The sequence below is a fragment of the Triturus cristatus genome, chromosome 9 (assembly GCF_964204655.1).
Source record: "Triturus cristatus chromosome 9, aTriCri1.1, whole genome shotgun sequence".
Taxonomy (NCBI): Eukaryota; Metazoa; Chordata; class Amphibia; order Caudata; family Salamandridae; genus Triturus; species Triturus cristatus.
The window spans coordinates 78529874-78556953 of record NC_140592.1 but is presented as its reverse complement, the minus strand read 5'-3'; the positions used below and the strand labels follow the sequence as shown (position 1 = coordinate 78556953).

Here is a 27080-nt window from a genome sequence, read left to right as displayed (position 1 = left end):
CCGGTGAAAAGGACCCCCAGTCTTTTGTTGTTTCCCCTGATCTCTTTTTAGTAAGGATTACAAAAGGGAGTGCTCCACAGAGTAACCAGAGGACGGCGGTGCTAGTGTCTGCCTGAAAGCCAGGTTTCTAGAGGTAAGAGGACATCATCGGAGTCTTTTTTTGCTGGAAGAAGCGGTTTGTCTGGCTTAAAAGCACCTAGAGGCCAACTTGTCTGGAGAGAGGGAAAGAGGCTGTCAACCCTGCAGGATGAGTGATTTTCCACATTAGCCAGAGGCAGCAAGATACCGGTGTTGATGGCATCTGCAAGAAGGAATATGGATGAGAGTGATCTGTGTGCTCCAGGTGTCAGTGGGCAATGGACTCTATTTGCAGTCCCAGACGGGAGCCACGGAATCACCGCTGCCGAATGCCACTTCCTTCAGGATTGCAAATGCAGCTGCCTTGTGCCTCTGTGCCCAAAGAAATGTGATAGCAACTTATCTGTCTCTGTGACTCAAAGAACCGTTCCAGCTGCTTTGCACTGATAGACCTCATCTGTAGACAGAGGCTTGCCAGCGTGCCACTTGGGCCACAGAGACTAAGGCCCAGCCCAAGCCTGTGTCAAGTCTAGCACCCACAAGTTGGCCAAAGTGTGGCTGTAACGAAATCCATCCACATCGCGCCATGGACAATCCAGGTTACCTGTTTTGCTGACTCCAAGGGCTCTCCGTCGACTGCTCCCACTCTTTAGTTGCAGCATCACTGTAGCCAAAGGAGGCTGCATCGGAACCGCAGTATGCTTTCTCCCAGAAGGAGAGAAGCTGCGTGCTGCTTATGGCTGACTGCTGCCCAACAGATGAACGCCTTCTGGACTAACCATGGTGAAAGACTGCATGAACTGTGAAAGACTGAGCAAATTAACAATTCACAAGGAAAATTATCTACACCGGAGCCTAAAGTCATACTATTACCACTATTCCTTGATAGGAGGTGAACCGGTCAGACCAGAAAGTAGGAGAACGCAAGAGCGAGGAATATGACTATGACTGAGGAGCAAACAGTCCGGGCACCCAGTTCACTAAATTGTACCAGGCCATTATTCAATGTGCAGTATTTAGTTTCAATGTGTATAAAAGTGCTTTTCCTTTTCAAAGCAAAAACACTGGGTTGGACAATCCATTACTGCACTGCTGTGTGATGCCATGAGCAACTTGAAATACCTGTGAACCAAAACAAAAAAGAAAAAAAAAACAACAAAAAAAAAAAACCAGAAAACGGAGTTGGTGCCCATGCACGTTCACTATAAGAGAAGGAATCACAGAGACCTGACTAAATACTTCTTTGAAGAAAAAGCTACTTCTTTGAAGAAAAGAAAGTTGTAACAGTCCAAGCCCAACACTAGATGGCTGGAGTATGAAAAGCATATGTATCTGCAGCCACACAAGCTACAAACAAGATGTTCTCTACATTTGCAAATGGCAAGAAAAGAGCTAGGTGTCATCTAGTGACATCAAGGGAAACCAAAACTGCTTTAAAAGGATTTTGTCTGAGCCCATGTAGCCACTGTGACAGATTTAGAAGAAAGAAGTTGAAGAGTTAGACGTGACATATGAGGCGCATACGTGCTTGTTAACTTGTCTACTGCAAAGAACAGAAATTATCAAAAAAGGACATACAATTAAACAGACCAACGGGAGAAGTCTACTAAAAGTCCCTCCATGTATTATATTATGTAGGACGTTTTGGCGAAGAAAAATAGTTTGATGAGACGGTTAAAACGGTCTCAAAGGAGAGAGCTCAAAGGTGAATGAGGAAGAGTTGGGGGTGAGACCTTGATATGGGAGGGGCTTTTCACTTTCTCATGCCTTCAAGTGTAACTACTTTGTGTGGCGCAAAAATACTCAAGTCTCTCCTAACACTGTGAAGAAATTCCCATCAATTTTGTGGAAGGTGAGTTGGGAAGTAGGAGTATGGTGATTACCACACAGTGTTCTTCTCGACAGACTCAAAGTTACATTATGTCTGTCATTAGACTCTGTATGACACCACTCCACTATGAATGCTGTTTGAATGATCAGTTGTTACAAGGTTAAAAATTGCAAGAGTATTCAAGAGGCATACCGAGTGATCTCACTTGCGGATTGGTCCTCATCGTGGCTTTCTGAAGTGTCCCCATTGAATGACTCACTGAGGTTGGCAAGGGATGTTACAACATTTGCCAAAGTCCCCAATGCTCCTTGGCTTGTCTCTGCCTGTTAAGAATGAAAAAGAAAAATACTGAAAGGACTTGACACGTTTAACAGGTTTATATAAAATAAGCACTCCTAATATTGTTAAGCAGATAGGACATTGTGTTCCATAAGGCAATCAGGAACAATATTTGATCAAAACATTTTAGTAGATTTATAACACATTTACTGTTCTGTACAGACAAGATATTACCTTGCAGTCTGAAGCCAGATGAACGGTGCCATCCTCGCGTATTAAGGGCTGCTGAATATTCACTAGCATTCCAGGATCAAGAATTCCTGTCTGCCTGATGAATACATCAAATTAATTACATAATGAAAAAGGGGATTATACTGTGGAACATCACAACCAATACATTTATAAGAGCAAGCATCAACTTCAAACTTTATCTACTGCAAAGACACAGTTTGCTGGGGGATCTATTTTATAATACTAGAGGCTATGACTGTTGGAGAAATGTCGCAAAACTTCAAATGTGTATCTAAACTCTCCATACTAAAAAAGCAATTCTAAATTGCTTAGTAATAACTGGGATTTAATTTACTTTCCCCACTAAATCTACTTTAATATCTGAATATTTGTAACAATTTGCTTTATTCATCATCTCTTTTGTAAATTGTAACTCAATATTCTCCAAGTGCTATTTAATAGAAAACTTTAAACAAAAGTATTTACTCTTATGTTGAGGCATGCAAAGTTACTTATCTGTATTTGTAACCTTATGTCACATGATTCACTGTTATATTTATAATTGTTAGGGTGCAACCATGGTTCCCACAGGATCACAGAAGACTATTCAAAATTATATTTAGGATTGAAAGATGGGCTACTCCCTTTGACAACCCCTGCTCAACCCTGTGGTAACGTAGCACGAGCAGTTACGCCTATCTCAGAGGCGGTGTGTAAAGCGTTTATGACCACATACAATAAGGCAGCAATGACACCACAAAAGGGACACGACTCAGGTAGGTATATAAAAATAATATCTTTATCCAACAGTTTAACTCAAGACTTCTTAAAGCGTTTCAACAACTACAATTCACGTACCCACAGAGGGATTCCAAAAGACAATAACGTATTCACCAAAAGCGTGACACACACTGAGTTCAGGGCCGGGTCCTACACGACCCGGTGTGCACCAGATACCTGTTGTTGAAAGGGGACACAGCGCGTAGCTTCTCAAAGAAGCGGAGTCGGTGACAGGCGGACCCCCCAGCGACCGTAAGTCTTGGAGGTTGAGGTCCGCAGCATGCACCCACAATGATTCGGGCACTCGGGGACAGGCGGGCGCTCAGCGACTGCGGCGGCCCGGGCTGGTGGTGGCGATGACTCGTCGCGCAGCTCCGTGGTGGGCCCACAGGACAATAGCAACAATCTTCAACAAGGGGCGGGGGGGGGGGGTAAACAAGATGCAGGCGCACAGCGGCAGCAGCTCTCTCTCGGCTCAGCGGCCCACAGGACAAACCCCAAGGATGCAAAGTTTACCAAAAGTGTGGGCGCTCAGCAGTCACATCTCTCCCTTAGCTGCGGCGGCCCACGGGACCAATCACGATGATGCAAAGTAGCAAAAGGGTGTGGGCACTCAGCGGTGACAGCTCTCTTCCTGGCTGCCGCGGCCCACGAGACAACTCACGATGATGCCAAGTAGCAAAGGGTGCGGGCACTCAGCGGCTACAGCTCTTGGCTGCAGAGTGCCACGGGACAAATCATGATGATTCCAAGTAGCAAAGGGTGTGGGCACTCGGCGGCTACAGCTCTCTTCTTGGCTGCAGCGTCCCACGGGACAAATCACGATGATGCCAAGTAGCAAAGGGTGTGGGCACTCAGCGGCTACAGCTCTCGTCTTAGCTGTAGCGGCCCATGGGACAGAGGATGGTCTCGGCCCGGCTGGCACCACGGTGGACGCTCAGCGGCTACAACTCTCTGTTGCAGTGGTCCCCACAGGTTCAGCGAAGGTCTCAGAGGTGCCGGTACCGGCGGGCTCTCAGCGGCGGCAGCTCTCTCTCAGCGGCGGCGGCCCACACGGATCCAGTGGAAGAGTTGCAGGTGCAGATCTAGGCGGGCTCTCAGCGGCGGCAGCTCTCTCTTAGCTGCAGCGGCCCCCACAGGGTTAGCAAAAGGTTCTGACCTAGGTGGGCTCTCAGTGGCGGCAGCTCTTCCTTAGCTGCAGCGGCCTGCTTCGGTTTTAGCAGAAGATTTCAAAGGTTCAGGTTGGCTCTCAGCAGCGGCAGCCTTCTTACCTGCAGCGGCCCACTTCGGGTTTAGAAAAAGATTCAAAGATGCCCAGTCCGTGGTCCTCACAGTAGAACTAGAGGCTACGGATTACTCGACGGAGGCCTCACCTGCAAGTAGGATTCCTCACACAGGAATTCCGACGCCTGCCCGGGTGAAGTCTTATGTCCCTGAGACTTCTGCAGGAGGCGCTCTCGATTTAGTCCCTCGGGTAGTTTCTTCGGCAAACTTGGTGAAAGTTTTCAAAGTCCTTTCCTCAGTCCGCTCGGACAGAGTTTCGTCTCGACATCCAGAAGGAACACCCTTGGACAAAGTTCCAGCGCAGCATTTTATACCTAAAAAGTCTTTGTTCTCTAAGGTCACAAATCACTGACTCCAGTCAGAACCAGTTCGGTGGGGTCGGGGAGCACTTGATTTACGAGGCGACATCCTGCCCTATCAGAACGAGGGGGTCTGCTATCAGACACCCAGTGGGAGGTGGAGCCATCATTCACCTTGCCAGGCGCAGCCCTGCTCGGATCAAAGAGTGACCCCTCCCCATGCTCTGAATACTGATCTCTCTATCCAGCCAGGTCTGACCCAGCTGGCCCCACTGCTCCAAAACCAGATGGCCAATACACATACTCGCAACAGCCTACAGTAAAGCTTAGGCCACAAACTACCGCGTTTTCAGGAAAGGGATTTCCAAGCATTTAACATACAAACGGTCCTTACCAAAAGGTGCCCCTCAGTGTCCTGAGCACAAACATACCAAACTCGAAGTTCCTATTAGGTTGCTAGGGATGGATAGGATGATAGAAAGTAATCTTTAACCAGCCCATCCTGGCCTATGAGAATGGATCGTTTTGCAGTAGCGACAGTGAAATGGAGGGTAACTCGCTATTGAAAGAGGCTACACAGATGTAGGCATTATGGTTATCCTTATTCATACAATTCATTTATATACAGGGAGCATTAGCGCTGCGGCACCGAGTAGCAGTGGCACGGCATCCAGAACATCTAAATCTAGCCAATATAAAAAATAGGGAGAGTAGAGAGGAAGGGAGACCCGTGCCAATGATGCTAGGTCTAACAAGTGCCTTGTCACCTGGTCAGGCATTAAAGTGCTTTACATAGAACTAAACACTTTACGTAGAGCATGGAATGGGGAGAGGTTCAGGAGGGCTGAGTAGGGAAAGGAATGGGAAGGAGGAGAAGGGTATGGAGCAGTGTGTCAAGGTGAACCAACTGAACGAATGGTGAACGCAAATGTAGTTGGAGACGTTTGAAAGGAATGTGTGGAAAGTGTCAACTATCTTGTGCCCACTTGTTTGTTCATGTAGAGCATGCTGGTGGTATGGTCTGTGCGCACTAGTACTGAAGACCCTGCTATCCTTGGTAGGAATGCTTAGAGATTGAGACACATGGTTTTGAGCTCCATGCGATTGATATGCATGAGATCTTCTGTAGCGGACACCACTTTCTATGAATTTGCAGGTCTTGAAGACGACTGTTCTAGCCCTCTAGGGAGGCATCCATAGTTATTACGAAGTTGGGTATTTGAGGTAAGAACGTGAGGCCCTTTAGGAGATGGAAGGCTTGGGACCACCAGGCTAGTGCTTCCTGCATGCCTGGTGTGACCTTTACAAGGTCCTCGAAAGATCCTTCCTTTGAAGGACAGTGCTTTTGTAGCTCTTCCTGTAATGATCTTATTTTCAGATGTGCAAGAGGGACCAGATTGATAGCTGAGGACATCATGCCCAGAAGTGACTCAGAGGCACTGAAACTGACTTTCTTCTGGAAGGATTTAGAGCCAGTTCCTTGAGCCTTTGTTGCCTGTCTTGGGAGATAAAGGTGTTGTTTTGGACTGTATCTACAGCTGCACCCAGGAAAATTATCTTCTTGGATGGAGTAGTGGATGACTTTTGATGATTTACAGTGAGACCAAGTTTGTAAAATAATTGTAGACAAGCCTCTGTGGCCATGGACGCTTACTATGCTGTTGGTGCATTTATCAACCAGTCGTCTAGGTAGGGAAATACCTAATGACCGTCCTCAGAGAGTCTGCCACAGGGGCTAGGCATTTGGTAACAATGCGAAGAGCTAGCTTGAAGACAAATGGGAGGACTTTGAATTGGTAATGGATGCCGGCTACAGTGAAGCGTAGGCATTTTCAATGTTTGGGATGTATGGGAATGTGGAAGTATGCATCCTATATATCTAGAGTTGTCATGTGGTCTCCATGATTTAGGAGATACAAGATGTCAGAAAGGGTGACTATGCGAAAGGATTGCTTGCATAGATACCTGTTTAACTTTTGGAGGTCTAGGTTGGATTGGTCATTCCCCTGTTTTATTGATTAGGAAAAAACAGGAGTAGAAACCCATACCCTTCTGGTGTTGGGGGAATTGTTTCTATTGCTCCTTTGGCTAGCATGGTGAGGGCTTCTTTTCTGAGTAAGTGAAGACGGGGTGGGTGCGCCTCCTTTGGTGGAGCTGTTGGCAGTCGTTTGACAATTTCAGTGTAGGACCATAGGTGATAAGGTCTAATACCCATCCGTCTGCTGTTATTTGCCTCTAGGTCTTGGAGAAATTGGAAATGTTTTTATCTGCGGCTGGTGCAGAGGATACCTGAGAGAGGCTAAGGTTTTCTATTGGCTTCTCTGCCCTGAGGGGTCCGTTTTCACCCAAGCCCTTGCTTGTTGTAGGACGATATTACTGCTGTTGATAAGATGGCCTATACTGTTGTTGATAGGGCTGTTGAAAGCAATGATAACCCCCTTTAGAACCCTCTTCCATGTGCTCCTCGAAAGGGCACCGTGCGAAACTGCAGCGTTCCGAATGACTTTGCCGTGTTTGCCTCTGCCTTGCAATGCTTCATCGACATGCTTACCAAAAAGCGCTTCCCCATCGTAAGACATGTCCATGATTTTTTTTTAACTGACCTTCGGCCAGAAAGAGGTTGCTTTGCGCGATCCTTGTCGCTTTAGAACTTCGGCCCCTGCCAGCTGCCAAAATCCAGTTGTTCATTGCACAATCGATTATTTCAGAGGATGATCCCTCTCCCACCAAAAAGATTCTTTTAGCTGATAGTTTATCCTCTGGCATGAGATCTATGAGTGCACCAGTATCTGGCCACAGTGGTTGGTCATACCAGCCCAATATTACCATTATTAATTTTTGGATTTGTACAGCGCACTCCTACTCAGAGTGTCCTGGCGCCAAATCAGGTAGCCTGCACCCATAACGATTGTCTTATATGGATTGTTGAAAGAGCCATGTCTTTAATTTTTTTTTAAGAATGTGCAGATCAATTATGGAACCCGGTTCCAGAGTAAGTTTATTCCATGAAGCAGGGCCAACACAGGAAAAGTATCTGCCACCTATTGTGACTCGCTGAATTTTGGGAACTCTCGCCAAATGCTCATAGGAGGAGCACACATTTCGGGATGGGACATATTGGTGAATCCTCTCTCTCTCAGGTATCCGGCACCTGAAGCAAGGAAAACTTTGTAAGCAAGGATCATAGAGTTAAAAAAAACAACTTTTAAATGGGAAGCCAGTGAAGAGCTCTCGGATGAGAGGACATGGCTTCTCGGGGAGAGATTAAGGAGAATCCGAGCAGCTAAGTTCCGCATCACCTGAAGTCAACCCAGGAGGTAATCAGGGAGGCCCAGGTAGAGTGCATTCCTGTAATCCAATCTGGAGGCTATTTATGGTTAGATGACTGTTCTCTTGGAATTCTCAGAGAGCAGAGTGCTTAACAGCCCAAAACAATCACCTGTCAGAGCCTGAATCTATGAACAGAAAGAGAGGCCACTGTCAAACTTATTACCCAGGTTTTTTACGGTACCCAATTGTGGGCCCGTGGGGGGCATCCTTTGGCCAACAGAATCTCCATATGTCTGGTGAGGATGCTCCGAAGAATACAATCTTAGTTTTGGCCGGCATGGGAATTAGCAGTACGGACTGTGATGGCGGACATTGAGAGCAACCTTTTACCTACATTGTCTAGACATCTTCCCTCTTGTTCTGGTGGTGTTGAGACAGGCGTAGAAGGATTTTTTTTAAATCAGAGTTGAGCTGCTTGAGCAATAACCGAGTCTGGCTTTGGATGTCCCACCAAGCAGGCAGGTGAATCCTCTGGCACGTTGTATTTTACATCTATTAACGGCAAGACAGCCGCTACCGTAGCTGGGTTCTGCATATTTATGCCTCTTTCCCCTATGTAGTCTACTATGGGAATAGTGCACACGGATTTTCTTGCGGACTCTTTAAAATTGGAAAAAACCAATCGGACTGCTTGGGCAAACATTGGAAGTTGGAACCTCTTTGCAGCGCTCTCCATCAGGTTGTGGAATCTTCCTATATCATCCAGAGGTGAATCCACTGGGTGGAGAGCTGGTCGAGATGGGGTAGTGTGAGAAAGTGCCATCTTTCTCACATGGTATGCCCCCACTTTTTGCTGAATTGCTGATGTACTTTGACTGGGTGTGCCCTGGGCTCCTGCCAATCAGGTACCCAGGGCCTGTGTTCCTTCTCTAAAAACTGCATGACAGCCTAAACCCAAATGGCATCTCTGGCCACATGTCAGCCCCTGGTAAATGGTACCCTAGGTACCCAGGGCCTTGTGACCAGAGAAGGCCCCTAAGGGCTGCAGCACTTATTATGGACCCTGACACACACACACTGCCTTTGCAGGCTGAGTGTCTGGGTGCAGAACAAAACAGAGAGTCGAAATGGCACACATCCCTGTGTGCCATGCCCACAACACACACCACAACACACACTGCCCAGGCATACCTCAGTCACCCCTCTAGCTGGGTGCCCTATGCCAGTGGTGTGGGTACAGGTGCATGAGCCCTGTGCCCCTACAGTACCCAGGTCCATTCCTGGGCACTGTAAGTGAAGTGCTGCCATTTAAGAGTATATGGTGCTGGGAGATCGTCAACACGAACTCCACAGCACCATGATGGCTACACGGAAGACTGAGAACTTTGGTATCAAACTTCTCAGCACATTACACCTGCACTGATGCCAGTGTGGGATTTAGTGTACAATGCACAACAGAGGGCATCTTAGAGATGCCCCCTGAACCTAACCTACAATCCACGTCTTCTCTGAGGGGCTGCCTAGGCTGCAACACAGCAGACATGTTGCTGGACCCCTGGGTAGACAGCCATCCACTCTCCTGGGCCTGCAACAATGCACATCCTGGGCGAGGTGCTAGGTCTCCTCCCCCAGTATGGGCAGGGGAAGCTTCAAAGGCATGCCGCCTTTGTGAGCTTCTCCAGCCCACTTGCTGTACTCAGCAACTGGCCCCTACCGGTTCTGACCCCCACTCTGGCGGGAAGACTGGCCGGTAACCCCAAGGAAGGAAAGGGGGTGTGCCAGCCTCCCCCAACCACACCACTCAGGTGGGGGAGGCGAGGTGAAGTCCATCTCCGGGCTCTCGCCATCTTGAAGATGGGAAGCCCTGCCCAATCAGGACTAGGCTACTGCCCCCCCTCCCACAGGAGAGTGGCTGTATGGGGGGGGGGGTGTACCCACCCCAGGGAAGGGACCCATGGGTCCCTGCCCTTTACCTACCTGTAACACCCCTAAATGTAGTATTTAGGGGCACCCTGAACCTTCCTTCCTCAGATCCAAATTCCGAAACAAGAAAGAAGATCAAGAAACAAGAAGACCTGCCGTGCAGCTGCTAACAAAAGGAAGAAACCAACTGATTTTGCCCCAGCCCTACCGGCATGTCGACCCTCGAACCTGCTAAACCCCGGCATCTCCATCTCAAAAACCCCGGAGGACCCGACTGCCTTGTGACTCTTAACTGGGACTCCCATGAGCAGTGGTACTGCTCAAAGCAAGTAACAAGCCCCTGGCATCAGCCAGGAACCGCGACTCCTGCACACTCTGCACCTGCCAAGCCTGGCCTGTGCCGGAGTGAACAAAGACCACGAGGACGTCCACACGGCGGCTGTGACCTCTGAATCCAGCACCCAAGGACCCACCCTGACGCTCCTGACTACGCCTGCAGCCTCAGAACCAGGGACACCTCCAACCGTGACCAGCAGAGGGTAAGATTTTCCGACGCCAAAAGGCACCCCTGCACCCGGCGCCCTGCAGCTCCCTGTGCCCAACTCCTGGGTGCCTACCTATCCTCCAACTACCCAACTTACCGCTCGAAGTGGTGCTTGCACCTGAAGAATCTTTGTCCCCGAGCTCGCAGCCTTTGTGCGTTCTTGAGCTTCTCCACTGAAATCCATTGAGCGCCCGACGGCTCAAAAGCACCCTGCACCGAGCCTCCCGAGTGCCCCTGGGAGTGCAACCTCTGTCCTAATCTACTTCCCCATTTGCCCTGAGCAAGTGACCAGGAGCCCAGCTCCCACAGCCGCGTGGCCTGCTAGCCAGCAGCCACCAACCAAAGGCCCCCTGCCTCCCATAGGATAACATTGGGCCTAACTCACTCTGAACCCGGCTGTCCCTGTGCCGCTGAGGGTGTAACAACTGTACCTACCTGACCCTGGGAGACCCCTGAGTCTATGCCCAGAACCTTAACTCTGCCAGTCGAGTACTTAACGAAAAGCCGATAACTCACTTTTCTTCCATAGGGTAACATTGACTGGTTTCACTTGGAAATTCTTTTAAGTGTTGAGTTTTGAAACTTTAAAATATTCATCTAAAATCAGCCGAATAACTAAAAAAAATTTACTCACCTGCTATCAAGAGAGATCCCAGTGCTGAATCTTGGTGCCCAGCACTGACCCTGCAAAGTAATTACAAACGTACTTACCGCTAACTTGATTTTCCTCCATAGGATAACATTGCCTGGTTTTTGCCAGAAATTCTTCTGTGTCGATTTTGCAAACTTACAAATATTCGTTAAAAATCGCCTGTATAACAAACGCATTCTTTCAACTGTTTCCAGGAGATGCACCAGTGCTGGATCCAGGATCCAACACCGAGTTAGAAAAAGTAACGATAACCCTACTTACCTGCTATGTGAATTTCCTCCCATAGGATAACATTGGTGATTCTATGTGAAAAAGTGTTAACTTTTAAAATACAATAATATTCCTTAAAAATCACAACTGTAACCAAAACGTTTTTACTCAACTGTTTACAGGAGATGTCCCAGGACTGAATCTATGATCCAGTTCTGTGGTAAGAAGAGTAATCCAAAAAGTAATCCATTGCATTTAACTAGAAATTACGATTGAGCTCAATGTTATATTGTGTTTGAAATTGTGTTGCCTACTGCAACCACTGTATCTATTGCATTCAAAAGTCTATTGCCTATTGAAAGTATTTATCTAAAGCATCTCATTCTGAGAAAGTATATTTTGATACCTATTGTTGGTTCTAAAATAAAACTATATATTTTGATACAAAACCATTGGCCTAGAGTTCAGTTCTTGAGTGTGTGAGACCATTTGCTGACTGAGTGTGTACAACAAATGCTTTACACTGCCCTCTGATACTGCCTTACTGCTCGACCAAGCTACCACTTTAGAGAGTAAGGTTATATCTAACTTTAGCCTCTGCCAAACCTCTGGGGATTGTGGACTATTTGGGAACAGTATATACAGAGCCACTTTCTTACAGGTAGGAATTAGGTAGTCATTCATTCCTGGTTGGAGGGAATCGGAGGCACTGTAGTATTAGATGCAGGAGTCATCCTGGGTGTTAACAGGCGGTGAGACACCGTGGCGGCTAGCTTCAATAAAAAAAAACTAAAAAAAAAAAAAAAGTGGGCATGAAGGCGTTACTCACCATAAACGAGAAGCTAGAGCAGGATTGCTGCAGCGCTTCTCCTTTCCACGATTTCCTGCTTGTAGAACGGAACTCAAATCAATCCTGGAACTGCTTTTTAATGCTGTAAAAGCAACTCCAGGATTGAAGGGCGCAGGCTCACCCAGCGCTTATTTTGAGTCTGGGGACCTGTGCCAGCAATTCCCAGGCTATTTCACAGCCTTTGGATTGCTGGGTCTAAAGCACGCATGGTGGGCTGGCCATTGCAAAACGACCACCCAATCCGACATGCACTGTAGACCAGTGCTGACATCCTGCATTTGCAGTAGTCAGCCCGCCCCCACCCTCGTGCTGTAGACAGTGCAAGATAGTACGGTGGCAAAAAAAAAAATACAATGGCATTTAAATGCCATTTTAATAATTTGTGTTTGCCTACTACGTCTGCAGCAGGTGGGGCGACACTCCTCCGTTACTGAGGAGGAGCTGCCCCTGGTGGGACTGGACCTGGTGTTCTTGGTAATGGAGCACTAGGCTGCTCTGTCGATAGTATTAAGGGCTCCGGAAACCTCTTTTGATAATCCTGGAGCATCCCCTACCCGCCTTGCAATAATGACAAAGGCGTATGCACTACAGTTTCCTGTGAAGGAGAACGGCCATACTGTTGGAAATGCTCTTCCTGATGTCTAGGTCTTTCCGAATATCTTGGTTCAAAGTATTCTTAGTAATATGCTCTTCCTCTTCATCCTCGTTCTAACGTGGAGTTCTGAGGAGCTGTGGGCTGTCCTGAATGGACTTTCGTCTTCTGACTCTTTTGCGTCACAAAGGTGGCTTGGGAGAGGGGACACTTTGCTGGGAGAAGTGTGCCTGCCACTTTTAGTGTCGTCGATCCCTTAGTGATCTTCAACATTGGTCAACGACAGGGCAGCCATTGACGGGTTGGCAGTCAACGGCCCAGTCATCAACGGGGCCTTCGTAGACGTAGCACTTCTTTTGTCGTCGGTGCTCTTTGACTGAATGGGCGCCGATGATAGTTTGGAAGGCATCAATGTGTTGTCAACGCCGATGTGATGACGGTGAACCGGTTGTTGGTGAGATTTTCAAGGCGGTTTTTGGCCTTGTGGTCGACGACTCGTAAGAGAACTTTGAAGGCCGAACTCCAGGATTCACAGATGGAGTAGCAGGTTCAGACCTGCTAATTACTGAGGAGATTTTGTCTTGTTTCTCTTTTTTTGAACTGTCATTCACAGACCAGTGATGAGTCTTCTTTAAGGCCTTCCTGGACTCTTCAGAAGCCCCTTGTTCACAAGACCTTTCTCTCTTATGTGATTTTTTGTGAGAGGTCAACAAGGTACTCCTGTCCTCTTTAGAGCTGGTAGATTTATTTTGATGTGGCTTTCTGAAGCCACAAAAGAAGCCTTCCCTCTCTGTCTTTTAAGGTCTTAGTAGAAAAGGTGTGACATATTTTACAGTCTTTGACCTTATGCGGAAGGTAGAGGCAGTGAATAAAAGTCTTGTGGGGGTCAGCTGAATGACGCATTTCCTCCCACAGGGTCTAAAGAGCCCATTTTTTAAACGTTTCAGGCATGGTAAATAAGTTTTACAATACCAGTTAGAAGATATCGGAGCAGAGCTCAGAGAGACTCCCTTCACACAATGTGCGGTAGACAATCTAAGGGATTCAGCCTCTCTTGGGAGTAGCGCCTGAAGTTTTTTTTTTTTTAAAGGACATAGATAGGCTATTAAAGTGATTGATCATTACCATTATAGCCTATGATAATAATACATACTGCTTTGTTATGATACCGTGTGACTCCCACTTCGACAACGGGGAAGAATTCAATAATGTGAAATCTATGAAAGATCCAATACTGGAGAAGATAAATATTCAAAATGGGGAGAACACTTGGCTCACTTTTCTTACAAAGAAGTAGTAAGATTAGTATCCCTGCCCCCTTAATGGGACTCTGGACTGGCTATGGAGCTTTTTTGAAGCAGAGGTGGCCTGAAGGAGGAAGCTGTGGAAGCTGATGGCGACAGCCAGAGAAGAATCAACAAGAGGCTGAGTTCTCAGGAACAAAGGAAAAGACCCGAGAGCTGTGCAGCTATACCATGGAAACCAATGGTAATCCTTGCTCTTCCAAGACGTGGATTGTTAGGGAGGGTTGCAGGTCACAAACTTCACAGGTGCACCCCTGGTGTTCAAGTGACATACCAATAAGACTACTTAAACTAGTAAAAGCTCAGATCCTCAAAGGCAGATTCGGCAAGGCCAGTGCATCTAAGTGGCTCTAATTCTTGTTGTGTCTCCTTATCTTTTGTTGTTTAGGGTGGGAAAGTGGTATGTCTGAAAATTGAGGGAGGCAGGCCTCCTGTACTTTATCCTGTGGCAAAGCCCACCAGATGCGTTCCCTGTAGTTACCTCCATCTCAGCTACTGCAGAAACTGGGTTCATTCATAGAGGCAGAAAAGGATTCAGGAGACAAGACATCCTTGGTGAGACAGGCACTATGGTTTGGGACCTGTGTATTGAGACCAGGAGCTGTGCTTGATGCAATGGCACAACAAAATCTCAAGGGCACTTGCGGTTACCTTAAAAAGGGTCTTGATGTCTAGATCCAGCTAAAGTAGTTTGTCTGCTATCGGGTGCAATTTCATATTGGGGCCCAGTACATTCACCTTTCCAGGAGTTTTAGAACCACTTGTGCACAGCTGGTGAAGTTCCCCTCACACTGGGAGCAAGCATCTAATGGTAATCTAAGGGTGCATCTATTCCTGGCCAGCAGAAAGGGTACTTGGGATGCAGTGAGAGACCCTGACTTATCTTCTGACAAAAATCCAATATTTACAGCAGGATTAGTGCCCCCTAAAACCTGCATAAAAGTCATACATTAAGTATGTGAATTAACACCTATTAAAGCAGTTTCTGATCTCGCCAGAATCAGCACTTTTGTTTTGGAGTTGGAGCTGCTTTTGTCCATCGAGTCCTTTACTTTAGAGACTGAAAATTGATTTGGTGTACCAAAATGAAGAACGGAAATCTGTTGAACAAAACTGGAAAGATAGATTAGGCTTGTGGTATAGTGACAGGAGCAATATACATTTGGTAAGGGATGATTTAAACTATTAGAGGGATGAACTGCATATGGTAACTCTTCCCACTGGAACAAGACCTTGGAAGATATTTTTTTACACAAGTGCTAAAGTTTGAAGTCTGCAGCTGAAGTTGGAGTAGGGGTAGAGAAGCAGCCAAAGTTGATATTATTATACATGGCATCAAGAGTGGATCTGTTCTGTGGGTAGGCAGAAGCTGAATTGGCAAGAGCGAAGAATGTGCGTTTTAGGCATTTTTCTACATCCACAGAAATTCTGATATGGGGGGAAATTGAAAAAGACAGAAAGGCAGGTTTAAGCATTCATTTCCTTGCTAATGTTTATTTTACTTTATGCAAGTTAGAAGTATGTTGGCAAAAGACGGTATTGGATTACCATCCAAAATGGTCCAAAACGCAGGTCCAAAATTCGAATTCAAAATGAAATAGGTTTATTTAAATGTTTTTTACATTCAGCATTAACTAGTACAATAAATACCACACTGATACAGTACAGTTTAACCTGGTCGCACATACCTTCCTCCATCTTTGTCAGCTACAAAAGTTGGGGTTGCTATTAATGGACTTCGCATGTCCTTTCTGATGTATATTTTTTCTGTTGAGGCTGCACAATTGGCTGGCTTCTCTCGCTGTATATCAAAAGGTTTTCTTTCACTCTGAACAGCTAGAAATGATTTTGAAAACATAACTTGTCAATGAGAAAAAAACGGAAAAAAATAGCCATATCCTAAAAGAGGTTATAATGAAAATGCCACCAACCACAGAGCTCATGGCTAGTCATTATTTCTTTACAGGATAATTTATAAACAGAGAATTTCGTCAAATGAGGAGTCACGTTTTTCTGATGCATTGCAGAATTCCTTTTCAGACTATGAACAATCAGCAATTTTTCTTTATCTCTACCTTACAAGTAGAAGAGGTGCACTAAATAGTCACTCTCTCTTGGTTGTGTTTGTTCTGCAGACATGGACTTCACCATTAGTACAAAACAAATGTTGCTCCCTTCATGACAGCCACTATCTTCACAGCTATGTGATGCAAACAAATAGTCCACTCTCACAAGTGGGTTTAGTTTCGCACCTATTAAAACCACTGTGGCTTTGGGCCAAAAGTGAACATATGAGGAGGCCAGTGCCCTACTCTGAGCAAGGAGTACATACAACACTCCTCCCAAAATCTGTAGAATTAGGCCTTCTACCTGCCACCCTCCCCACACCACAGCTCGTACACAGCAACCCATTGTGCTCACATTCTAGCTTACCACCACCTTACAGAAGGTAGTACATGGCAGAGTTAAACTCCCTGGAGTCCAGCAAAACCAGCACAAAAGAACACTGTACTGAACCAGTCTGGTAGGTTACTCCTTATTCTGGGGAGATTAACTCAAGAACTCCGTTTGGAGGAGTCCTACAATTGAGTACTAGGATTACAAGAGTTTTATTTTTAATTCTCCCCCTTGGGGACTTCACGGATAGTTACATACACACAAGAATGACAGGTTAATACTCTAGAAAGTGATGAGAAACACAAATGATGGTAAAAAATAATTAAGAGATGAGCGCTAGGTGGCGCTAGCCAAGATGGCCGCGCTGAGGTGAGGCTCCTGGATGCTTGACCCCTCGCATCCGCCCTACATCCGTTGTGGCTGTCCCAGGTGTCCCCTGACGACCGCCGAGTGCTGAGGAGCTGCTGCCCTGTCCCCGGTGCAAGTTTCGGCCGAATTCCTGCAGCGGGAGCCGAGATATACAGCCCGTGAGCTGCACCGGTAGCCGAGACGCGCCCAACTGGTCCTGGAGACGGCAGTGTCCCCTAATCGAGCCCCCGGCGCACCACGAGGGGCGAGGGCCGCGGGGCCGCTGGAGGCCGGCCGGGGCCCAGAGGACTTGCGGAGAGGAGCCTAGGCTGGTGCCGGGCCTTGGGTGAGCTTGGGTGAGCTGGGGGGGCGGCGGACGGTGAGCGCCCCCCGGCGGTGAGGCGGCCCTGTCCGGCGGGCGGCTCGGCCCGAGTTGAGTGGGACTGATTGAGGGGCTGACTCCGGCCTCGCCGCTGCTGACGCCTGCTATTCCCTGGTGCTGGTCCGACGCTGCCTAAAAGGGGGCGGGCCCCCCCTGGACCCCTGCTGGTCTGTCTTGGTGCCATAGTCTCTGGTCGCCCCGGGTGTGGCGTGGCCCCACGGACCCTGTGGACATCTGCTGTGCCTGGAGCGGGGGCGTTCCCTGGCGCCTCCGGTGCTGGCCCGCGAGGACAACGGTACCGGACCTCTTCTGCCCTGCCACCCGGGGGGTCCTCCCCCTCCCGCACCTTGACTGTCCCCCCCGGCGCCGTGCCTGATCCGTCGGAACCGGAACTTGAGTGGACACGGCGTCCCCTGGAGCCCTGGGCCTACACGTTGGACGGAGGATCATCGTTGGCACAGACCGTGGCGTGAGGCCTGCGGTGTGGTGAGTGCGGTACGGCCTGGATCAGCCAGAGGGGGTGCGTGTCGAGCGGGCTCTGGACCTTCCATTGTTGGGGACCGGACGCGCCTTCGCCCTCTCCCTTCTCCTCGAACCCCCTCATTTCTGGCCAGGTGCAGGGGGCGGCTCCGCTTGGTGGGTGGGGGCCGCCTGCCGGTCCACTGCGCCCGCCCTTGGGGCCGGCACGTGCCCCCTGGATCCAGCATGGCAAAGAAAAGGGCTCCAAACCACCGGCGGCGTCCCACCAGACGCGGATTGATCAATTCGCCAACTCGGACCCGCCGGATGCGGGTGGAGGGGGGGCGCCGGCCCCGAAAAAAGACTTGGCCGTCATCCTCCAGGCCATCGAGGCCTCTCGCACATCCTTGGAGGGGATGGTTGGGGAGGTGAAGTTCGACAGTGCGCTCCTGCGGCAGGATCTCCGCAACGCCACGGCTCGCATTACCGAAACGGAATCCCGGATCTCTACGGCGGAAGACGACATTCGCTTGCTACAGGACCAGGTCCGGGAGCTCACGACCCACTCCAAGGAACTGCACTGGCGGGCAGAAGACGCCGAAAATCGCGCCCGTCGCAACAACCTTCGCCTGGTGGGCTTTCCGGAGGGGGTCGAGTCCGGCCGCGCAGATGACTTCCTCGAAACGTGGTTCAAGTCCTGGATGCCAGTGGCCGGTCTGTCGACCTGGTTTGTGGTGGAGCGGGCGCACCGGTCGCTGGCGGCCAAGCCTCCGGTGGGAGCCCCCCCGCGCCCCTTCATTCTTAGGATCCTCAACTTTCGGGACAGAGACGCTATCCTGCGGGAGGCGCGGGCGAGTGGCCCTTTGACTTTCAACAACCACACCATCATGGTCTTCCCAGATTACACCCGGGAGGTCCAGGAGCAACGCCGCTCCTACACGGAGGTCATGCAAAAGCTGCGTTCCCTGGGCCTTCAATACCAGCTCCAATTCCCGGCCCGCCTACGTGTCGTTTTCCAGAACACGACACTGTTCTTTGACACTCCCAGGGCGGCTTGGACATGGCTCACTGAGGAACAACCCCTGCGCCAACCCGGTGAGTCGTCCTCCAATTCTGTGCCCCGGGGCCACGGTGCAGCTGGGTCGCAACGACCGCGGCGTAGGAAACGCACGCACTCGAGACAGCGCCGGGGTGCAGTGACGGCCCGGACCCGGTCTGAGAGTACATCTGGGAGACGAGTGAGGGACTCTTCGGCCTCTTCTGGCACATCATCCCATGCGGTTGGGGGGTCCCGGCGCCGTCTGTCGCCTCGTCCGGCCGGGTCTCAAACCCCCCTCAATGTGCAAATTGACTTGTCAGACCTCTCCCGCAGTCCTGCTATATGACTTACGGTCTGTTCATACATCCACAGGGGGAGGCGGCGTCCCTGCCAGGTGGCGGGGGTGGGGGGCTCTGCAACCTCACGCTTTCCCGCAGCAACCTGGGACGAGCCACTGGAAATCCGTGCTTCAGGAGGGGTCCACCACGCTCTTTACACCCGAGCGCTTAGGCTTGGGGTCTTGTAATTGTTGGTTTAGTTAGGGCGACAGATGCTTCCGTTCTTGAAGTGTAGGGTGGGGGGTGGGGGGTTGGGGTTTGCTGTTTGTGGGTTGTTCCTCCTTGGGGGACTGTTTTGTTTGGTTCTGTTTTTCTTTGAGCCTCCTCTGCAGCATCTCACTTTGCGCGACGCCACGCTTCTCCATGCCGCTACCAACACAGGCGCTGCCGTCAATTGCCCTCCTGCGCTGCCCGCTGGCTTCCCCTAGCGAGAGATCCGTAGCCCTGGCTCCCCCTGGCCACTCCATTCCCAACGCGCTTCGTTCCCGCCACTACCATGGATGACCTAGCCTCTAAGGCTCAGGTGCGCGTCCTGTCCTGGAACGTGAACGGCTTACTAGATAGACTCAAGCGCACCGCCGTCCTTAAGTACGCCCAGCGCGCGGAGGCTGATGTGCTCTTGCTTCAGGAAACCCACCTGCTTGGCGAGAAATGTCCCTTTCTGGCGCGCTACGGGTACGACCGGGTATGGCACTCGGGGTTCTCGCGCGGATCGCGGGGGGGTCGCCATCCTATTGCGCCGCTCCTTCCCTTTTGTGTTTACCCGGGCGATTCACGACCCCCAGGGGATGGGGATTGCCGTTTGTGGCACGCTTGAGGGTCGGCCGCTCAGTCTCCTATCACTCTATGCGCTGCCCACCGGGCTATCTCAGGCTCTATCTCACGCCACATCGTTACTGACAACTCTCCCACCGGGCGCTATTGTTCTGGGGGGGGGGGGGGGGGGACTTCAATGCTGTCTCGGCTCCGCTGCTCGACTCCGGTTTCGGCGCCCCGCGCCGCGCGAGCAAAGCAGATGGCGAGTTGGGCGGAGGCCCAGGGCTTATGCGATGCGTGGCGGATCTCGCACCCACGCGCACGGCAGTACACTCACACCTCGGCGGCCCACCACACCCACGCGCGTATCGATGCGATCTTTGTCCCCCCCGCCGACTGTGTAGGCATCCAGGATGTCCGCATCCTTCCCAGGGGGATTTCCGATCACTCTCCAGTCCTCCTGGGTCTGGGCCCCCCACCCCGTGGGGCCCGCCAGATGTGGCGCCTCAATGCCTGGTTCCTCCAGGATAGGAAACTCCGTAGGGAGGTGGGGTCCGCACTGACGCAGTATTTTACCGATAACGACGGGTCGGTCTCCTCGGCGGGTACCCTGTGGGAGGCCTGTAAGGCCACCGTTAGGGGGGCAGCCAAGGCACAGGTGGTGCGGCACCGCCGGGCGCAAATCCAGCAGCTCACTGCCTGCGAGGCCCAGGCGCTACGTCTGGAGCAGTCCCTTTGTGGGACCGGGGATCCAGCCGGGACTCGGCGACTGCGACTTTTGAGGGAGGAGATCCGTCAACGGTCACTTGATGCGGCTAAGCTCCTCTGGCAATCCTCGGTGGCGAGGGTATATGGGTGGGGCGATAAGAATGGTGCGCTGCTGCATCGGCTAGCCACTTACCCCAGGGCCTCGCGCATCATCCCGGCGGTGGTTGACTCTGCCGGCCTGCTCCAATCTTCCTCCGCGGCCATCGCGGACGCCTTCGCTCAGTATTACTCGCAGCTATATCGGGCCCGGGTGTCGGACCTCTCCTTGGCTTCAATGCTTGCCGCTAGTAACCTACGGCTTCCCCGTCTTCGGCCCAGCGACTGGGAGAGTATGGAGGTGCCCATTTCCCCTGAGGAAATTGGGGATGCAATAGGGCGCACGTCCGCGGGGAAAACTCCGGGTCCGGACGGCTTCCCCCAGGAGTTCTATGCCACCTACAAGGACCACCTGGTCCCACGGTTGGGCGCCCTCTACGCTGAGGCGATCAAGAACAGCTCCTTCCCTCCGGAAGCCGACATAGCCACGATCGTGGTGCTGCCCAAGTCTACGCCGCCTTCTTGCGATCGGTCGGCATACCGGCCGATCTCTCTTATCAATACTGACATCAAACTTTATGCGGCGGTCCTGGCCCAGAGGCTCCGGCCCTATCTGTCATGCTTGGTGCACCCGGACCAATGCGGTTTCATGCCGGACCGCGGCACTCGCCATTGCCTTCGTCGTCTTCACGTGGCCCTGGCTCACCGCCAGCGCATCTCTCCGTATCTCACCCTTCTCCTTGCTGATTTCGAGAAGGCCTTCGACTCGGTTGGGTGGCCCTATCTCTTTGAGGTCCTGACCCACATGGGCTTCGGCCCCAAGTTCGTTGGAATGGTGCGGGTCCTTTACGAGCGCCCTCGCGCCAGAGTGCTGGTTAACGGGGCACTGTCGAGGCCCTTTCAGATCGGCCGGGGAACGCGGCAGGGGTGCCCTCTGTCGCCCCTCCTTTTTGCTCTTGCAATGGAGCCCCTTGCTGCCCTGGTCCGAGCGGATCCTCTTCTTCAGGGCTGGGAGTGGCCGGGCCGTGTGTCGGACAGGATAGCTCTTTACGCGGACGACGTTCTGCTGTATCTTAGTGACCCGGCGCTCTCGGGTCCCCGGGCGCTTCATCTCTTGAGCCGCTTGGGTCACGCCTCCGGCCTTTATTTAAACCCACAAAAATCGGTTCTTGTGCCTTTGCACCCCTCCCGGGAGTGCTTCAACTGGCAGGACAATATTCCCCTCCGTCGGTTGTCCTTCAAGTACCTGGGCATCTGGGTCTCTCTCCTCAAGGAACTGAGCTGGGCTCTCAATGTGGCTCCCCTGGTCAAGAAGGCCAAGGTGGATCTGGCGCGCTGGCAGTCGCTCCCGCTCAATCCACTGGGGAGGGTGGCGCTTTACAAAATGATGATTCTCCCCCGGTTCCTTTATGTACTGCAGAATACTCCCGTGTCCTTCCCGAGGCCTTGGTTCCGCGAGCTGGATGGGTTGGCGACTAGGTTTCTCTGGGGCGGTGGGAGACCGCGATTGGCCCTGTCGACGTGTCGCCTCCCCACCTTTGATGGCGGGCTCGGCATGACCAACCTTTACCTCTACTATTTGGCCACCCGCCTCCTGGTCATTCACGATTGGTTTGGAGGGGGATGGTCCGATCCGGCCTACAGGGTGGAATTGGAGGGCCTGGGTTTCCCCTGCATTTTAGACCGCCTGTATGGCGCCCCCATCCCCGCCTCCTGCCCAGACATCACCAAAGCGGTCTTCCTGGCCTGGCGAGCGGCGCTTCGCCATACCCAATGGACTGGGAGGCTGACTCGCGCCACTCCCCTCTGGCAGGGGACATGGCTGAGAGACGTTGCGGCCCTGGAGGGGTTCAAATCATGGGACCTGCTCGGCATTTCCCAGTTGGGGGACGTCTGGCGGGGGGGACGCATGTGCTCATATTCGGAACTGCAGGCGCGCTTCTCCCTCCACTCCTCTCAATTTTATAAGTACCTCCAACTGAGACACGCCATACGGACCTACACTCCTCTGGACGTTCGGCTGCCGGACCACAGTCCCCCAGAGGCGCAGGTCATGCTGGGCAACCTGGGGAGGGGGGGCATATCCCGAATACACCGTTCTCTTATTAACAACACCCCCACGGCCCGGGAAGACCTGAAGGAACGGTGGGAGGTGTGGGTGGGTCCCCTGGACGAGGTCGACTGGCGGGATGCCCTTATGGCCCCCAGGCTGGTGACGGCCTCCGCCAAATTGAGGCTTATTCAAATTTACTATCTTCATACTGCCTACCTCACACTGGCTCGTCTGCACCGTGCGGGCCGCTCCGCTGACGCGGCCTGCCCCCGCTGCGGTTTTGGCCCGGCCGACTTCATTCATATGGTGTGGTCGTGTCCGGATTTGGGGGGCTACTGGAGGGGCATAGAAGCCGATCTTACGGAGGTCTTGGGCTGGGTGGTGCCACATAACCCTAGACACACTCTTCTGGGCATCACTGAAGGTCTCGATGGCACGCGTGCTGAGAAGCTGTTCCTTATGACGGCATTAATGGTGGCAAAAAGGGATATTGCGGCTGCCTGGAAGCAATCACAACCGCCTAGCCTGGCCAAATGGAGTGCTGGAGTGGACTGGTGTGCGGCACAGGAACGGACCCTCTATCAGGCGCGGGGTTGCCTTAAGAAATACCGTAGGATCTGGGGGAAATGGTTGGGCAATGTCTTATGAGGATGTGGTTCCGGGGGGGAGGAGGCGGGGGGGGGCTTGGGGTGGGGGTGGTGTGGTGTTGTGCGTTTGTAAAGTGGCGGCTCAACAGGCTCAATGTTTCTTTTGTTGTGTTACTAAAAATAATAAAAACTTGGTTATCAAAAAAAAAAAAAAATTAAGAACAAGTGTAAGTAACTGGAATATTTGGGGAGGGTGACTACCCACTTCAAAGTATAATCACAACCCTTGACATGGTGAACCCTCAGAGTCACTAAATCGAACCTGAATTCAAACCCATGGTAGCTACAGCACAGACAGACTTAATTTAGGATTATGTGTAAAGTATTTATGCAGTAGCAAAATAGTAATAAAGTCGATATTCAAAACAATAAAAATCCCAACACAAATTACAAAAAGAGTAAAATTTAATAAACAAAATGACAAAAATCCAATAAGGGGAACTGGAGATATGAGTGCGGGAAGGATTACATTAACCAGGTTTGTCCTGGTCAAAGATTTTCCCTTCTGAATCTGGTCTTTTAAGCCTCAATCCACCACAGGAGTCCAATTCTTAAGTCCCCCCGGATCTTCAGGAAGGCCCTCAGAGACTCACTGGGTGTCAGGCAGAGGCTGCAGCAGGGTCTCGTCTAGGTCATTTGCCACTGATCAGCTGGGCAGTTGCAAGGAAAGGCCTCCTCTAGCTTGTTGTAATCTTGAATTTTGAACTGGAGGTCAGCCGTATGATTTCTGGAGTCCGCCTCTTTGTCCTGTTTACAAGAGAAAGTAGATCAAGTCCTTCAGGGCCCTTCTCAATTCGCAGGAAGCAGGTTCAGTCTTCTTCTGATCTTCCTCAAGTCCCGGAGAGTTCTCAGGTAAGTGCATGGGGATGCCACATTTATGCCTGGCACAAGCTGGTGGGTGGAAAAGACCTCTGAGCATGCCCTAGCCAATAGGACAAACATTCCCTACAAGCAACCCTACCTCCTTTGGGCATTTTCAAGATGTTGAAAGTCAGCACCACACTAAACTTGGGCTTTCATGGCTGGGGGGGGGCGGGGGAGGGGTGAACTATGGTAATACTATGTTCCTCCCACATCTAATACTAAAATCCAGTTTGGGCAGTCACAGTACTCACAATAAACCCAGAGGCAAAAGTCTAGTAGAACAAAAGTAGGGTTTTCAGCAACCAGACCGCACAAGAGTTGTTTTGGCCTCCCATTTCCCTTATTTAAAAAGGTGCACCAGAGTGTTAAAAGTAAACTCAGCAGACCTCTCAAGCAGAACTTCACATTCAAGAAGGATTTGACACCATAACGTCAAAAAGGATGCGCACAGTTCCACCTTGCATTTTTTGTCAGGCTCAGAATAGTCATTTCAGCCCATTCAGGTCAGCGTACTGTTTGCACCTGGGATGTGCTTTGTACCTTTTTCCACACCTATTCAAATGCTAATTACTGGCTGACACAAGTGTAACTAGGGTTAGCCTCAAAGGTCTTCCTCTCAGCCAGTCTGAAGGCACAGCATTATAAGACAATATTCAATCTATACTTCACCCTGGCTAAGTTGTTTGGGTGGGCAAAAAGGGAAGATGATAAGTGTCCTAGGTGTGGTGCTGGCCCGGCGGAGCTCGTCATATGTTTTACAGCTGCGATAAGTTATCACCCTTAAAAAATCGTCTAGAGACATTCTGGGAGAAATTGCTTGGGAGAAGGATCTGTCTCAGTCCTTCCTTGATGGTACTGGGCTCCGAAAATAACGTAGACTACATACAACTCAGACCAATTTTGTCTTTATATTAGTCACAGTCACCAGACTGCTTATCGCAACAAGATGGAAGGACCCAGAACCCCACTCGTTCCAGGCATGGCTCGCTCATTTGATAACCATATACACTCAAGAAAGAACTTTATATAATGGTACAGGTAGACAGGCTAGGAAGTGGTGACAAAATAACTGGTCCCCTATGTCGGATTAGTTGGGTAGTTACAATGACTCAAGAGATGGGCTTGTTTCATTTAGGGAGGATATGAAATAGAGGGCCTCTTATTCATACATAATCTCATTTATGCTCACTTTTTTTTTTATACTGAATTGCTATATAATGAATATATATATGAAATCTATGGATGAAGTACTGCATTTATGCTCAAGATAGTGTTATGTATGTATTTTGGTATTGTCATAATGTATTTGATTGTATGCTCTTCTCTGGGAGAAAAAAAGAGAAAAATAAATGACAGTCGAAGCCACCTCTGCGCATTAACCTCAGTTTTTGCCTTCTCTTTCTGTGCCGTCAGACGCAGGGCATAGGACAGTTGTTGGTGACAGTGCGCTGATCTCTAAATTGGGACATTTTCAGATGCTAAACAGAGATTGCTCCATGGAACGGAGAGGTGGGAGAGCAGTGAGGATCTTGTATAGAATATCTACCAGAAAGATTACTACCAATGGATACTTCTAATCACAGATTCCTCGCCTTCGCAATAGATCCCAAAGCAGTACTTCCAAAAGTTGAAGGGCCTGTGGAGTTAGTTCAAATAAAGTTATGCAACAGGCCGTTGTAATCTCAATGAGTAAGCCAGCTTGCAGAGTCAAGAGAAGCTGCAAGCAACTATGCACAGCCTTGAAAAGAGTACACATAAGAAATGCCAATATCAAATTAAGGTCCCACTAGAGCATCATAAATTGTTTTTTAAACCATGGGTCACTTATGTACGAAGGTGTAATAGTTAAAATGACACAGCATGTGAAGTTCAGCTGTCACTTTATTCCAAGCCATCCACTCTCTGAGATGAGCAGGTTGACAACATTCTAAGGTGAGCTTCGGACGATACCAAGGTAAGAGGGACGGTGGGGGTGGACGGAAGGTACCAAGGTGGGAGAAAGGGGAAGATACAACACATCTCCTTACCCAACATAACCAGATAGAAACACAGGAAAACATAGCCTAGCTACAACCCATACGTTCACTGACTTGAGCAGGTTGTCAACTTCCAAGGTTGTCAGCATTCAAGGTAAGAGGGGCGGAGGGGGTGGATGGAAGGTGCGAAGGTGGGAGAAAAGAGGGAATACAACACACATCTCCTACCCCACAAAACCGGAAGTAGGGAACACAGGTACAGCATTACCCAGCTACTCTGTCCCCACTCCACACTTGACCATCCTCCAACTCCACCACATTTTTCCCCCTTCTTTTGACATTCTGAGGAAGGAAAAATTTACTCTGTCCCACTTTAACCCTTGTGGGTTTCTTTATCACCACCGCGTCATTAACCATAGTTTTCAAATCCTTCACACCATGTTTCTTATCGTACCAGCCTTTGTAGCGGGCTTGATGTTGCTGCATTTTACTCTGACTTTCTGACCTGTCACAGACAACCGTCTTACCCCCCTCTAGCCAGAGAGGGTACATCTTGGTGCCCGGTTCTCTCCCTCTTAAAACTACAAAGGGAGAAATACCAGTTACAAGGTTGGGTGCCGTGTGGTAGGCCCATAAACAGTTCCTAAGGGAATCGTCTACGTTGAACCCATTAGACATTGCCAGTTGAATATGTTCTTTAATCATACGGTTCATCCTCTCTACTAACCAATTAGCTTTTGGACAGTAAAGGGCCGTTTTCTCATGTTTGATATTGTGGTTCTGTAAGAAAGTTATCATTTCATCTGATGTGAACTGCACCCCATTGTCAGTCACTAAAATAGATGGAATTCCTTCAAATGAGAATACAGATCTCAAAAATGCCACGAGGT

General features: G+C 50.1%; 1 protein-coding gene across 1 annotated transcript in view; it reads right to left on the bottom strand.

The window, feature by feature from the left end:
- Positions 1-27080, bottom strand: part of NR2C2 (nuclear receptor subfamily 2 group C member 2) — a 324390-nt gene that overhangs the window by 180340 nt on the left and 116970 nt on the right. Inside the window, exons 6-8 of the mRNA XM_085624453.1 lie at positions 15816-15963; positions 2423-2516; positions 2102-2232 (exon numbers count right to left, since the gene is read on the bottom strand). Coding sequence (XP_085480579.1) covers positions 2102-2232; positions 2423-2516; positions 15816-15963 — 373 coding nt within the window. The remainder of the gene's footprint in view (positions 1-2101; positions 2233-2422; positions 2517-15815; positions 15964-27080) is intronic.